The sequence below is a fragment of the Poromitra crassiceps genome (genome assembly GCF_964638095.1).
Source record: "Poromitra crassiceps genome assembly, chromosome: 3".
Lineage (NCBI taxonomy): Eukaryota > Metazoa > Chordata > Actinopteri > Beryciformes > Melamphaidae > Poromitra > Poromitra crassiceps.
The window spans coordinates 15,703,983-15,718,982 of NC_139625.1; the positions used below are offsets into that span (position 1 = coordinate 15,703,983).

The following is a 15,000-nucleotide window of genomic DNA, read 5'->3' on the forward strand; positions in this document are numbered from 1 at the left end:
GGCAACACGGCGCTTTAGTGTGACTCCAATGGTCGCGTATTTCCCATCTTTTACAGAATTATTTTTAACAATGACAATTCTGAAGGCTGTCTGCCATTATAACCCGGGTAATAATAGATTATGACCGAATTCTTAATGAGGAAGTCTAACACAACCTGTTTGACTCTTATCCATAAATTGCAATCATCTGTTTGGTTTTACAGAATGAATTATGTGATGTATGTTGATGAATGATTTTCTAGCGGCCATTTTGAGTTGTTTTACCTTAATGACACAAGTGCACTGATTTCTGCTGTGAGCGTTGGAAGATACAGTTATGGGAGAAGAGAAAAGAGAAGCTGAGGCCAACATACAGTAGATGGAACAGAGACCCAGGTAGCACTGAAAGCCCCCCTCCAGTGCATTTTGCCATTTTGTAGATATGTCATGTGTTGCTGGTTTTTTCCTGCTCTGCTGATTAGTCACAGTGTTCCCCAGTGTTCTGCTCTGTTGATTAGCCACAGTGTTCCCCAGTGTTCTGCTCTGTTGATTAGTCACAGTGTTCCCCAGTGTTTTTCCTGCTCTGTTGATTAGCCACAGTGTTCCCCAGTGTTTTCTCTGCTCTGTTGATTAGTCACAGTGTTCCCCAGTGTTCTGCTCTGCTGATTAGTCACAGTGTTCCCCAGTGTTTTCTCTGCTCTGTTGATTAGTCACAGTGTTCCCCAGTGTTCTGCTCTGTTGATTAGTCACAGTGTTCCCCAGTGTTTTCTCTGCTCTGTTGATTAGTCACAGTGTTCCCCAGTGTTTTTCCTGCTCTGTTGATTAGTCACAGTGTTCCCCAGTGTTTTCTCTGCTCTGTTGATTAGTCACAGTGTTCCCCAGTGTTCTGCTCTGTTGATTAGTCACAGTGTTCCCCAGTGTTCTGCTCTGCTGATTAGTCACAGTGTTCCCCAGTGTTCTGCTCTGTTGATTAGTCACAGTGTTCCCCAGTGTTTCTCCTGCTCTGTTGATTAGTCACAGTGTTCCCCAGTGTTTTTCCTGCTCTGTTGATTAGTCACAGTGTTCCCCAGTGTTTTCTCTGCTCTGCTGATTAGTCACAGTGTTCCACAGTGTTTTTCCTGCTCTGTTGATTAGCCACAGTGTTCTGCTGATTAGTCACAGTGTTCCCCAGTGTTCTGCTCTGCTGATTAGTCAGTAGTCGTGTTTCCATTACTCTCAGAAATGCGCAAAATCTATATATCGCAATAGAAATTGGGTAATGGAAACACGTGAATTTCGAAAAACCTCCCAAATATCGCAAAAAGTTTTTTCGCTCTCATGAGGTGGTTTTTCAGACGTGTCGATATAGAAGTTTATCGCAAAAGTGTAATGGAAACACATTTTTCGCATTTGCACGTCATGTGACCCATATTATCCCTTGGAAAAGGAGCGGAAAATAAGTTTGGTAAGTAAGGTTCGATAGCCGTGTCAAAACCTCCGCAGCAAGTGGAAAACTTTGAAGCAACGCTACCTAGCAGAAAGACGAGTGTTATGCAAAAGCGTAGCCGGGCAAATTAGATAATGTTTAATGGCAGAAATCGGTCCATGGTGACAGCAGGCTGCCTGTGTGCGCGCATTTGGCACAGCGGCGAGATGAGAGGATGAAAAGCACACACTGGTGCGGTGGTGCTGTCTGAAGTGAATACAGTGACTGTGAGTAGGCTAATACATTGCACACGTTTCAGGTGCAATTATAGAACCAAATCAGCCTTTTCCCCCCTCCATCTCTAAATCGGACCAGTTGTAGGCTATTAGGCTACCTTTTTTCCTCTGCCTGTCGCGCTGACTGCATTCACGCAGCCAGCAACATTTTGCGACTCATTTTCTTTTGAATTGATAATCAGGCTCGTTTATATGCATTGTAACTTCATGTTGGGATTTGCATTGACCATTGGTTGGATTTGAGCATGCAGGGGACGGGATATGGGGCAGATCCCCGTGCGTAATCACTGTGGCAGCTGCTGCAACGGGGAATCACTCAAACGCAACTTCAATGGAAACGCCTACAAGTCGCAATTGTACATTGTCGAAGTTGTAGAAATATCGCAATTCTTTTGCGAAAAACTGTAATGGAAACACAGCTAGTGTTCCCCAGTGTTCTGCTCTGCTGATTAGTCACAGTGTTCCACAGTGTTTTTCCTGCTCTGTTGATTAGCCACAGTGTTCTGCTCTGTTGATTAGTCACAGTGTTCCCCAGTGTTCTGCTCTGCTGATTAGTCACAGTGTTCCCCAGTGTTCTGCTCTGCTGATTAGTCAGTGTTCCCCAGTGTTCTGCTCTGCTGATTAGTCACAGTGTTCCACCGTGTTTTTCCTGCTCTGCTGATTAGTCACAGTGTTCCCCAGTGTTTTACTCTGCTCTGTTGATTAGCCACAGTGTTCCCCAGTGTTTTTCTCTGCTCTGTTGATTAGTCACAGTGTTCCCCAGTGTTTTTCTCTGCTCTGTTGATTAGTCACAGTGTTCCCCAGTGTTCTGCTCTGTTGATTAGTCACAGTGTTCCCCAGTGTTCTGCTCTGTTGATTAGTCACAGTGTTCCCCAGTGTTCTGCTCTGTTGATTAGTCACAGTGTTCCCCAGTGTTTTCTCTGCTCTGTTGATTAGCCACAGTGTTCCCCAGTGTTTTTCTCTGCTCTGTTGATTAGTCACAGTGTTCCCCAGTGTTTTCTCTGCTCTGTTGATTAGTCACAGTGTTCCCCAGTGTTTTCTCTGCTCTGTTGATTAGTCACAGTGTTCCCCAGTGTTTCTCCTGCTCTGTTGATTAGCCACAGTGTTCCCCAGTGTTCTGCTCTGTTGATTAGTCACAGTGTTCCCCAGTGTTTCTCCTGCTCTGTTGATTAGTCACAGTGTTCCCCAGTGTTTCTCCTGCTCTGTTGATTAGTCACAGTGTTCCCCAGTGTTTCTCCTGCTCTGTTGATTAGTCACAGTGTTCCCCAGTGTTTTCTCTGCTCTGCTGATTAGTCACAGTGTTCCCCAGTGTTTTTCCTGCTCTGTTGATTAGTCACAGTGTTCCCCAGTGTTCTGCTCTGTTGATTAGTCACAGTGTTCCCCAGTGTTTCTCCTGCTCTGTTGATTAGTCACAGTGTTCCCCAGTGTTCTGCTCTGTTGATTAGTCAGTGTTCCCCAGTGTTCTGCTCTGTTGATTAGTCACAGTGTTCCCCAGTGTTCTGCTCTGTTGATTAGTCACAGTGTTCCCCAGTGTTTTCTCTGCTCTGTTGATTAGTCACAGTGTTCCACAGTGTTTTTCTCTGCTCTGTTGATTAGTCACAGTGTTCCCCAGTGTTTTCTCTGCTCTGCTGATTAGTCACAGTGTTCCCCAGTGTTCTGCTCTGTTGATTAGTCACAGTGTTCCCCAGTGTTTCTCCTGCTCTGTTGATTAGTCACAGTGTTCCCCAGTGTTTCTCCTGCTCTGTTGATTAGTCACAGTGTTCCCCAGTGTTTCTCCTGCTCTGTTGATTAGTCACAGTGTTCCCCAGTGTTTTTCCTGCTCTGTTGATTAGTCACAGTGTTCCCCAGTGTATTTCCTGCTCTGTTGATTAGCCACAGTGTTCCCCAGTGTTCTGCTCTGTTGATTAGTCACAGTGTTCCCCAGTGTTCTGCTCTGTTGATTAGTCACAGTGTTCCCCAGTGTTCTGCTCTGTTGATTAGTCACAGTGTTCCCCAGTGTTTCTCCTGCTCTGTTGATTAGTCACAGTGTTCCCCAGTGTTTCTCCTGCTCTGTTGATTAGTCACAGTGTTCCCCAGTGTTTCTCCTGCTCTGTTGATTAGTCACAGTGTTCCCCAGTGTTTCTCCTGCTCTGTTGATTAGTCACAGTGTTCCCCAGTGTTTTCTCTGCTCTGCTGATTAGTCACAGTGTTCCCCAGTGTTTTTCCTGCTCTGTTGATTAGTCACAGTGTTCCCCAGTGTTCTGCTCTGTTGATTAGTCACAGTGTTCCCCAGTGTTTCTCCTGCTCTGTTGATTAGTCACAGTGTTCCCCAGTGTTCTGCTCTGTTGATTAGTCAGTGTTCCCCAGTGTTCTGCTCTGTTGATTAGTCACAGTGTTCCCCAGTGTTCTGCTCTGTTGATTAGTCACAGTGTTCCCCAGTGTTTTCTCTGCTCTGTTGATTAGTCACAGTGTTCCACAGTGTTTTTCTCTGCTCTGTTGATTAGTCACAGTGTTCCCCAGTGTTTTCTCTGCTCTGCTGATTAGTCACAGTGTTCCCCAGTGTTCTGCTCTGTTGATTAGTCACAGTGTTCCCCAGTGTTTCTCCTGCTCTGTTGATTAGTCACAGTGTTCCCCAGTGTTCTGCTCTGTTGATTAGTCACAGTGTTCCCCAGTGTTTCTCCTGCTCTGTTGATTAGTCACAGTGTTCCCCAGTGTTTCTCCTGCTCTGTTGATTAGTCACAGTGTTCCCCAGTGTTTTTCCTGCTCTGTTGATTAGTCACAGTGTTCCCCAGTGTATTTCCTGCTCTGTTGATTAGCCACAGTGTTCCCCAGTGTTCTGCTCTGTTGATTAGTCACAGTGTTCCCCAGTGTTCTGCTCTGTTGATTAGTCACAGTGTTCCCCAGTGTTCTGCTCTGTTGATTAGTCACAGTGTTCCCCAGTGTTTCTCCTGCTCTGTTGATTAGTCACAGTGTTCCCCAGTGTTCTGCTCTGTTGATTAGTCACAGTGTTCCCCAGTGTTTCTCCTGCTCTGTTGATTAGTCACAGTGTTCCCCAGTGTATTTCTCTGCTCTGTTGATTAGTCACAGTGTTCCCCAGTGTTTTTCCTGCTCTGTTGATTAGTCACAGTGTTCCCCAGTGTTTTTCCTGCTCTGTTGATTAGCCACAGTGTTCTGCTGATTAGTCACAGTGTTCCCCAGTGTTCTGCTCTGCTGATTAGTCAGTAGTCGTGTTTCCATTACTCTCAGAAATGCGCAAAATCTATATATCGCAATAGAAATTGGGTAATGGAAACACGTGAATTTCGAAAAACCTCCCAAATATCGCAAAAAGTTTTTTCGCTCTCATGAGGTGGTTTTTCAGACGTGTCGATATAGAAGTTTATCGCAAAAGTGTAATGGAAACACATTTTTCGCATTTGCACGTCATGTGACCCATATTATCCCTTGGAAAAGGAGCGGAAAATAAGTTTGGTAAGTAAGGTTCGATAGCCGTGTCAAAACCTCCGCAGCAAGTGGAAAACTTTGAAGCAACGCTACCTAGCAGAAAGACGAGTGTTATGCAAAAGCGTAGCCGGGCAAATTAGATAATGTTTAATGGCAGAAATCGGTCCATGGTGACAGCAGGCTGCCTGTGTGCGCGCATTTGGCACAGCGGCGAGATGAGAGGATGAAAAGCACACACTGGTGCGGTGGTGCTGTCTGAAGTGAATACAGTGACTGTGAGTAGGCTAATACATTGCACACGTTTCAGGTGCAATTATAGAACCAAATCAGCCTTTTCCCCCCTCCATCTCTAAATCGGACCAGTTGTAGGCTATTAGGCTACCTTTTTTCCTCTGCCTGTCGCGCTGACTGCATTCACGCAGCCAGCAACATTTTGCGACTCATTTTCTTTTGAATTGATAATCAGGCTCGTTTATATGCATTGTAACTTCATGTTGGGATTTGCATTGACCATTGGTTGGATTTGAGCATGCAGGGGACGGGATATGGGGCAGATCCCCGTGCGTAATCACTGTGGCAGCTGCTGCAACGGGGAATCACTCAAACGCAACTTCAATGGAAACGCCTACAAGTCGCAATTGTACATTGTCGAAGTTGTAGAAATATCGCAATTCTTTTGCGAAAAACTGTAATGGAAACACAGCTAGTGTTCCCCAGTGTTCTGCTCTGCTGATTAGTCACAGTGTTCCACAGTGTTTTTCCTGCTCTGTTGATTAGCCACAGTGTTCTGCTCTGTTGATTAGTCACAGTGTTCCCCAGTGTTCTGCTCTGCTGATTAGTCACAGTGTTCCCCAGTGTTCTGCTCTGCTGATTAGTCAGTGTTCCCCAGTGTTCTGCTCTGCTGATTAGTCACAGTGTTCCACAGTGTTTTTCCTGCTCTGCTGATTAGTCAGTGTTCCCCAGTGTTTTTCTCTGCTCTGTTGATTAGCCACAGTGTTCCCCAGTGTTTTTCCTGCTCTGTTGATTAGTCACAGTGTTCCCCAGTGTTTTTCTCTGCTCTGTTGATTAGTCACAGTGTTCCCCAGTGTTCTGCTCTGTTGATTAGTCACAGTGTTCCCCAGTGTTCTGCTCTGTTGATTAGTCACAGTGTTCCCCAGTGTTTTCTCTGCTCTGCTGATTAGTCACAGTGTTCCCCAGTGTTCTGCTCTGTTGATTAGTCACAGTGTTCCCCAGTGTTTTCTCTGCTCTGCTGATTAGTCACAGTGTTCCCCAGTGTTTCTCCTGCTCTGTTGATTAGTCACAGTGTTCCCCAGTGTTTCTCCTGCTCTGTTGATTAGTCACAGTGTTCCCCAGTGTTCTGCTCTGTTGATTAGTCAGTGTTCCCCAGTGTTCTGCTCTGTTGATTAGTCACAGTGTTCCCCAGTGTTCTGCTCTGTTGATTAGTCACAGTGTTCCCCAGTGTTTTCTCTGCTCTGTTGATTAGTCACAGTGTTCCACAGTGTTTTTCTCTGCTCTGTTGATTAGTCACAGTGTTCCCCAGTGTTTTCTCTGCTCTGCTGATTAGTCACAGTGTTCCCCAGTGTTCTGCTCTGTTGATTAGTCACAGTGTTCCCCAGTGTTTCTCCTGCTCTGTTGATTAGTCACAGTGTTCCCCAGTGTTTCTCCTGCTCTGTTGATTAGTCACAGTGTTCCCCAGTGTATTTCCTGCTCTGTTGATTAGCCACAGTGTTCCCCAGTGTTCTGCTCTGTTGATTAGTCACAGTGTTCCCCAGTGTTCTGCTCTGTTGATTAGTCACAGTGTTCCCCAGTGTTCTGCTCTGTTGATTAGTCACAGTGTTCCCCAGTGTTTCTCCTGCTCTGTTGATTAGTCACAGTGTTCCCCAGTGTTCTGCTCTGTTGATTAGTCACAGTGTTCCCCAGTGTTTCTCCTGCTCTGTTGATTAGTCACAGTGTTCCCCAGTGTATTTCTCTGCTCTGTTGATTAGTCACAGTGTTCCCCAGTGTATTTCTCTGCTCTGTTGATTAGTCACAGTGTTCCCCAGTGTTTTTCCTGCTCTGTTGATTAGTCACAGTGTTCCCCAGTGTTTTTCCTGCTCTGTTGATTAGCCACAGTGTTCCCCAGTGTTTTTCTCTGCTCTGTTGATTAGTCACAGTGTTCCCCAGTGTTCTGCTCTGTTGATTAGTCACAGTGTTCCCCAGTGTTCTGCTCTGTTGATTAGTCACAGTGTTCCCCAGTGTTCTGCTCTGTTGATTAGCCACAGTGTTCCCCAGTGTTTTTCTCTGCTCTGTTGATTAGTCACAGTGTTCCCCAGTGTTTTTCTCTGCTCTGTTGATTAGTCACAGTGTTCCCCAGTGTATTTCCTGCTCTGCTGATTAGCCACAGTGTTCCCCAGTGTTTTTCGTTGACACATAACCTTATTTTGGGCTCAAAGTCCTAAAACCAAGGTGTAGGTAAAAACGGGTGATGACGTACAGACATTATGTTGTCTAACGCAAGTGACGTGTCATAGACAAATATAATATTTACAGTAAATACCCTCTGCCGTTAGCCACTATGTTTGCTAACTTGCTAACTAAGTGTTCACCAGGCTCAAAACACCGCGAGAGTCACTTTTAATAGAGACAGTCCGCATGTCTGGCAACGCCCACAAAATGTTAAACGGCTGGCGCGCGAGTGGGGTAAAACCGCCTGTAGGAACCGCATTTGAGATTTAATTTATCCAATGTATTGCAGTTAATATAGTTTTTTGCTCCAGGTTAATCCCCATGGGGGAGGCACAGTGGCCTATTATTTCTGGGCCTATGTGGGTATTAAATTGTAGTCTTCCTATTCTAAAAGGCATACTAGATTATTTCATTCATGTGTTTTGTTGACTAATTTGTTCTACTGTATGTTTGTGCGTGGAAGAAAAAATATGCGCCCTCTGCAGGTGGTGAGGTGCGCTCCTTTAAATTGATGGCTGTGACGCGTGGCGGGGAGAAAGCGGGTTACAGCACTGCCGTCTTTGACCTCAGCCTCCATGCCACATCTGGTTGTTTGCTCTTGAAAAACACCACAAGGACATTGAAATCCACCCGCATTTATTCATACAGTATCTCATGGGCTGACTCACCAAAAGACGGTGCTGCGGCTCTAAACTACATGTTTGGGGGTTCTAGAGCAGAACACAAGACGTCTGCTCAGATGTGCGTTTACTGCGGTGGTTACATCCCTGATCGTGTCTGCCTGGGCTGGGCTATCAGCTAAATTCTAACTTTGCTGAATGGATAGAACGGGGGAATTTACCCCACCCTGACCCCACCCCCAGGCTAACCCAGCGTCTATTGTGGGCATTCCTAGAGCCTGTATGGGCGTTCCCAGACATGCGGACTGTCTCTATCAGTTGGAGTTGCATGCTTCCCATAAGGTCCATCAGCTTTGATATCTGTTGGCCCAGTTTTGTTGACAATAAGCGATATCCTGGCTTCTAAAACAATGTTTTTCACAGAGATATGACTGGAACCAGTATGGCCGCTACTTCCGTTTTATGGCAGACAAAGAGTCTACTGAAGACAAGAGGAGACGCTCTTCTGCTTCTTTTACAACAGCACCTACAGTCTTATTATGTTGCAGTGGAACAAACTATCATCAGTTCTTATCACTCTAAGCCAGTGGTTCTCAAATGGGGGTCCGGGGACCCCCAGGGGTCCGTGGCACTTTGCCAGGGGGTCCGCGAAAAGTTTTCGGGAAAATACAAATATTGTTATTTTTATTTTTTTTGCAAAATATGTTATGCTTCAAATCTAAAATGGTTCATGGATTACATTCTAACCTAACAAACCTATCAATTTAAAAGTCAACCACGTTACCGTGGAAATTAAGCTTAGCCCAAAATCACAAATCAGAATGAGGGGGTCCCCGGTATATTTTCTATCTTGTAAGGGGTCCTTGGCTGAAAAACATTTGAGAACCTCTGCTCTAAGCTCTTTGGCACAAATGGTGACTTGGTTGTTACAGCGTGTGCAAATGTACGTTTTCATCTAACCGCAATGTGAAACAGGGAGGAAAAAGTGACTGGAGGAGGGCTTTAGTACTCAGAGAGAGGAGCAAAGGAGAAGGCAGCCATTGGAAACCCAGCAGAGAAGAAGCAGACACACACAGACAGGCATGCAGGAGGATTCACATGAGCTTTATTTAACAGAGGAGAAACAAGCAGGCGAGATAGGAAAGCACAGCGTACAAGTGCCCTTAAAAATGTCAGAAAACCACAAACAAAAGAGTAAAGACGAAGTTAATTTGTTACAAAAAAACAGGAAAGTATTCAGTCTTCACAGGAGGCAGGCTAGTGGTGTAACACACAGTGAGAAACAGTGAGAAATTAATCGGTGCAAGAGATCAAACTAATTTTAGTGAGTTAAAACCAAAGAAAGGGAGAGGAGAGACAATTCAGTATTACATCGAGTGCGTGGGTAATATTCAACAGAATGAGCTAAAAGGGAATGTGAGACAGCTAGTGGTCTTGGGAGTGCATGACACCTAAATCAACCAATCAATTAATCTTTGCAAAAGGAAAGATTGTGTACAATTAATACGTGTTTCCACACCACCAATCAATACATTCTCACACGCATTCTTACTGAATTTACATATCAAGGGTTTAGAGTAAAAGGAGCACGTGTCATTTTCCCCTGAGCAAAAACTGAAATTCTTAAATTGAACTTAAAACAGCTATGAGGAACTTTGAACTCTATGAAACTTTATACAGATCACATCTTACCTACATCAGCGAGGATATCGGCCATTTCTTTATAGTTTTTCCAAATGCTTGTGCGCGACCAGCACACAGCATTTAAATTCCAAATTTAATCTAGGGTACCTGAGTCTCATCGACTTTCCCCTCTTTTAATGTTGTTTATCATTACAAATGTGCTTTTTTTACCATCAGATACAGCTTAATAATAGTACAAATGTCAAGCTAAAACGCACGCACGCACGCACTCACACACACACACACACACACACACACACACACACACACACACACACACACACACACACACACACACACACACACACAGTGCTAGAGTCCCCCAGAGAGCCGGAGGTGGTGGAGTCCGGTAAGTGCTTGGTTGTGTGCGTAGTTGTGTGTGTGTGCGTCTGTGTATGCGTGTGCGTTTCTGTTGGTGTGGGTGCGTGTGGGTATCCTGCTGTGTGCGTGGGGTGGCGGTGGCTCTCCATACATCTGCCCTGCCATGGCTCGGAGGTTTTCGGCGTACCTGCTCTGAATGCCTTCTTGCCTATAGAAGCTCTCCTGCGTGTGGCCGTGTGCGCACCTGCGACCGAGCACGTTGTCCAGCGCACCGCGGCCCTGCGCGTCAGCAAGCGTTCGACTGCGTATGTGCGCGTGTTCGAATCCATAACTACTCCTGTTTAAATTCCTCTCCATATCTCCCTCTGTGTATCTGTATAAGCCGTCCGATGTCTGGCTGTGGGCCACGTCCCTGTGCCCGTGCCCGAGCTCGAGCCTTGCAGTTTGGGCGTAATCCCCTTCATCGTGACTATACTCATCGTCCGTCTCCCTTTGTGCGAGACCGTACGTGTAGCCGCTATGCCGCTCCCCCTGGTGGAAGCCGTAGGTATATCTGCTGTGCGTCTCGGCCGGCCTGTGTGCGTAGCGCTGCCTGTGGCTGTGAGACAAAGGCTCCGTGGCTCGCCTCCTCAGCGCGGGGAGGAGAGAGGAGGAGCGGAGAGGAGGCTGAGGCTGAGGCTGCTGCTGCTGCTGCTGGAGGAGGAAGGGAAGGCGGGAGTCACCCGCTCGTACCTGGGTGCTGTAGCCCGTGTGGAGGTCTGGGGTGTGGGTGGTGGTGGCAGCGACGCTGAGGGCGCTGCTTGTCGCAGGGTTGGCAAATCCCATCTGTGATAAGAGAAAATAACCATGCATAATTAGCACATCAATTAAGTTATTGTCCGGTAGGGGTGGGGGGGAAATCGATACACCATAGTATCGCGATATTTTGCCTGATGATAGTGTATCGATATTTGGATATAAAAAATATAAAAAAAATATATCGATATTTAAAAAAAAACGCCCGATGGTGCAGTCCGCGCCTGCAGTGGCGTATTGAGTCCAGAGAAGCTTAATAATGTAGCCTACATGTGGGGCAAAAACAAAACAAAACAAAAAAACACTGCATGTTTTACTTCCGGTGAGGTCAAGGAGAAGGTAGGAAAAGGAGTTAAGAGTGACAATATATCGAAATATCGCAATATTCAATATATCGCAATACTAGCATATTGCAATATCGCAATACTATCGTATTGTTTGCATTCCGGTTTTTTACAACCTGGACCTTATTTCCAGCTTTATTTATGCTTTATAACTCAGCCAGAAACGCTATAATGCGCCGAGCAGCGGCCTGGAACAGAGGAAATAATGAGTGTATTTACGTCCTGTAAATAGCGTATTTTCTGACACGCAGCACGGAATTCCCCTTTAAGGTATCGACTGAAATAACCCAGTACCAAGTAGTATCGAAGCTGTTCCAGTCAGACGATACCTGCGATATTCAGTGTGCCGAGATGCCACCAAAACTTTCAAAAGTATGGCTATACTACACGCCTTTGGCATCTGATGAAAGAAAAGAAAGGGGGAAAAAACGGTATTGAATGATGTACTTGGTATCGGTATTCACTTTGAGGGTACCGGTATTGGTACCGGTATCGTCCTTTTTTTTAAACGATACCCAGCCCTAAGCAAGAGCGTGAACTCCTACTACCTGCTCATTGTGCAGAAAAGTCTCCCTGGAAAAGTGTTAGCTACATATTTACATTGTAAAATTGCCTGCCAAGTTCACTTGAGAGTTTTTTGGCAGGAGAAGAAAATTCACAGAATATACACTGTGCACAAATCAGACGGTAACGGTACACCTCAAACCCAAATATGCTCGACAGCGAGACAGTCACTGTCAGGGAGAGCAGAGCCGAGCTGTGTCCATATCTCTGCATTACTAAACCTTCAGTCAAATGGAAGGGCTGAGTGCTCTTTGAATAAAAGGGTTACACTTGTCATGGGGGAGAAAGTGCAGAATGCTCGCCACTCCAAAATCACTTTTCAAAGGCCTTTGTAAACAGATTGTGAAGTGGCTCAACCTGATTTCATAGTGCCTCCTCAACCTAACATTGTTCTGTGTCAGTCCAGGGAGATATATACACTGCAACAAAAAAGAAGAGCAACATTTAAAAGTTACATAATTTAATGTTGAGTCTTTTTTTATTGTATTTCTTGCTTTCTTTTAAGAAAAGTGACACATCTGCCAGTGAGGTGCAGATGTTTTTCATGAAACTGCACTGGACACAAGATATCTCACCTGATTGGTGGATTTCTTCCCCTTGTTTGATGAACATTGCACTGTGCGTGTAACGTTTCACGCAGTCAATCGGGAATATCAACACATTTTAAATTCGTCCAATCTACACTCCGTTCCAGAACTTGTTCAGAGAAAACGGAGGGGTGTCCCGCTGGAGCCCTGATGTTAAAATTCCCCAACTTTTCCATGTCTCTCAACTAAATCAGAGCGCTTCCCCATGACCTAAAAATGTCATTCCTTCCTTCCGTCTTTGAATGTGTTTTTCCAGTTTAGTTGCCACTACAGTTGAGGCTTGCTGTGGAGACAAACTGCTGAAAACCACCATGTAATGCAACAAATGTGTGACACAAGTTGGAAAATACATTTTGGGCAACTTTGATGACAGAGAGGGCCAGATTGTGACCGTGCACTTCCACCAGTAGGATACAGTAACCTCATCACTCAATGAGTCAATTATAGCTACTAATTTGATGAAAAGTCAAATATAATAATCAAACAAAATATAATCCTGGTAATCAAAGTTTACTATACCAACATTTCTATCTTTCATATTCAAATGCATTTAGTATCTGTAAAGGGGAGACATGTGGGTACCCATCGGTGTTGGGGGTAACGCATTACAAAAGTAACATGTTACAGGTAATATATTACTTTTAGCAGTAACTCAGTAATATAACTTATTACAAATAGAATTTCAGTAATTATTCAATAATAATAATCAAAGCACTCAATGCATTTAAATAAAGATACAATCATTTCCTAATCAAATTGTGTGTTTTTATGCAAATAACCACTATAGATGATAATAACAAAGGAAAAGGATAACATTTAGAATTTTCGAAGGTATACACCGACTTCAAGATGGTTAAAATTATTTTTCGGGATGTTCCGGGGTGACGATGTCATTCTGCTACTGCAGTTATTTTGATCAAAGTAATGCAAAAGTAGTGTAAGTAACGAGTTACTCTACACAGACAGTAATATTGTAAAGTAACTAGTAATAGGTAGTATATTACATTTAGAAAGTAACTTGCCCAACACTGGTAACCATAGCACCCATTCTCATTCAAATATCTTGAGGTGAAAGCTCATGAAAATGGCCATGCCATTGCCTTGCCCTAGCATGACATGGTTGGTACCAATGGATGTTTCTGCTATGAGATGAAACTGGAAGACCTAAGGCTTAGATCATCTATTTCATATGAAACCAGAAACTTCACTCTGGCTTTAAAACTAAGCCCGCTACAGCCATTTGATTTGTACTGTATCACTGAAATGGTGAGATTAACAGGAGAAATTACCAATTACCAATTACCAAAATTACCAGCGGAAGAAAGGGTTAAAAGTAATAGCCTGACTGAATTGCCAACTCCTTACACTCCATTTCCATATAGTCTGAGATCGCACTCTGTTTAAGTTATTTCTATGACGGGAATCCCCCAGGTGAATTCAATTTCAACTAACCAATCACTATAGACCAACGGATCGCCTGAATCGAACGTTAGCTAATCCAGTCGGGAGAAAGAAAGAGAAAAGAAAAATCTCCCCTTTGAATATGCCTTCAAAGCAGACTGCCCTTTGGATGTCAAAGTAAGCAGTTCAGTACTTTTAATCGAATTGAAACAGCCTCGATAGCTGCACCTCCCTCATCTATGGCGGTCGCCATTGCTGTCAGCGCACTTGACAACCGCTTGACAAACGCATTAGTTCCACCCGTTGCACCGTTTATTGACGCTGATTGGCTAATCGTTAGTTTGCCCTCGGCGGTCATTGGCTGGGCATTCTGTCAGCTGAGGAAAAGGCATTTGCATATGACCATGCCAGACCAAGAGCAGCCAAAACTCAATTCCGTGGAGTGGCCGGATTATAAGGTCTGGACCCCGGCAATTAAAAATAGGGAGACTCCTGCGAAAACCGCGAGTGTTGGCAGGTATGACACATGCTTTCTGTGTTTCCCCGTAAGTTTTTATTATTATTATTGACTCAAGGGTTGCACTGGGCCGCCAATTGCCCGTCCCTGCTGTAGAGGGAGCTACAGTATATGTGAAAGTCTCTGTGAAGCCGCCCTGCAGTACAGTACTACCTGTGCAGACGACCTGAGCAGCACCAGCTGGATGGTGCCGCCCTGCAGTACAGTACCTGTGCAGACGACCTGAGCAGCACCAGCTGGATGGTGCCCCTGGCCGTGCCCTCTGCTGACATGGAGCGCCTCAGTGTCTCCATGGCCGTGTGGTTGGAGCGTCCCAGCAGAGACTCGCCGTTCACCGCGATCAGCTGGTCGTTGACGCGCAACCTCCCGTCCTGATGGGACGAGACAGACGTGGAAGTAAGACTCAACATTAAGGTCACATGTCCGGTATGTCTCACTACCAAGAGAACCTTGAGAGGCAGCTGGATTCACGTGAGATCATGAGATCACGATCACGCGACAAATCCATCTTGCCACATTTGAATGCGAACCACCAGTGGTTCGCAGCAAGTGACTTTTTCACAGCAGCCATTTTGTGTCTAAAAGGCAGGGTAAACACAGGTGCAACCAAAACATCAATG

General features: G+C 45.1%; 1 protein-coding gene across 1 annotated transcript in view; it reads right to left on the minus strand.

The window, feature by feature from the left end:
* LOC310772998 (partitioning defective 3 homolog B-like) overlaps positions 1-15,000 on the minus strand; it is a gene marked incomplete at both ends in the record, with an annotated part of 148,469 nt that overhangs the window by 131,635 nt on the left and 1,834 nt on the right. The window contains 2 exons of the mRNA XM_083632939.1: positions 10,905-10,997; positions 14,590-14,751. Coding sequence (XP_083489065.1) covers positions 10,905-10,997; positions 14,590-14,751 — 255 coding nt within the window. The remainder of the gene's footprint in view (positions 1-10,904; positions 10,998-14,589; positions 14,752-15,000) is intronic.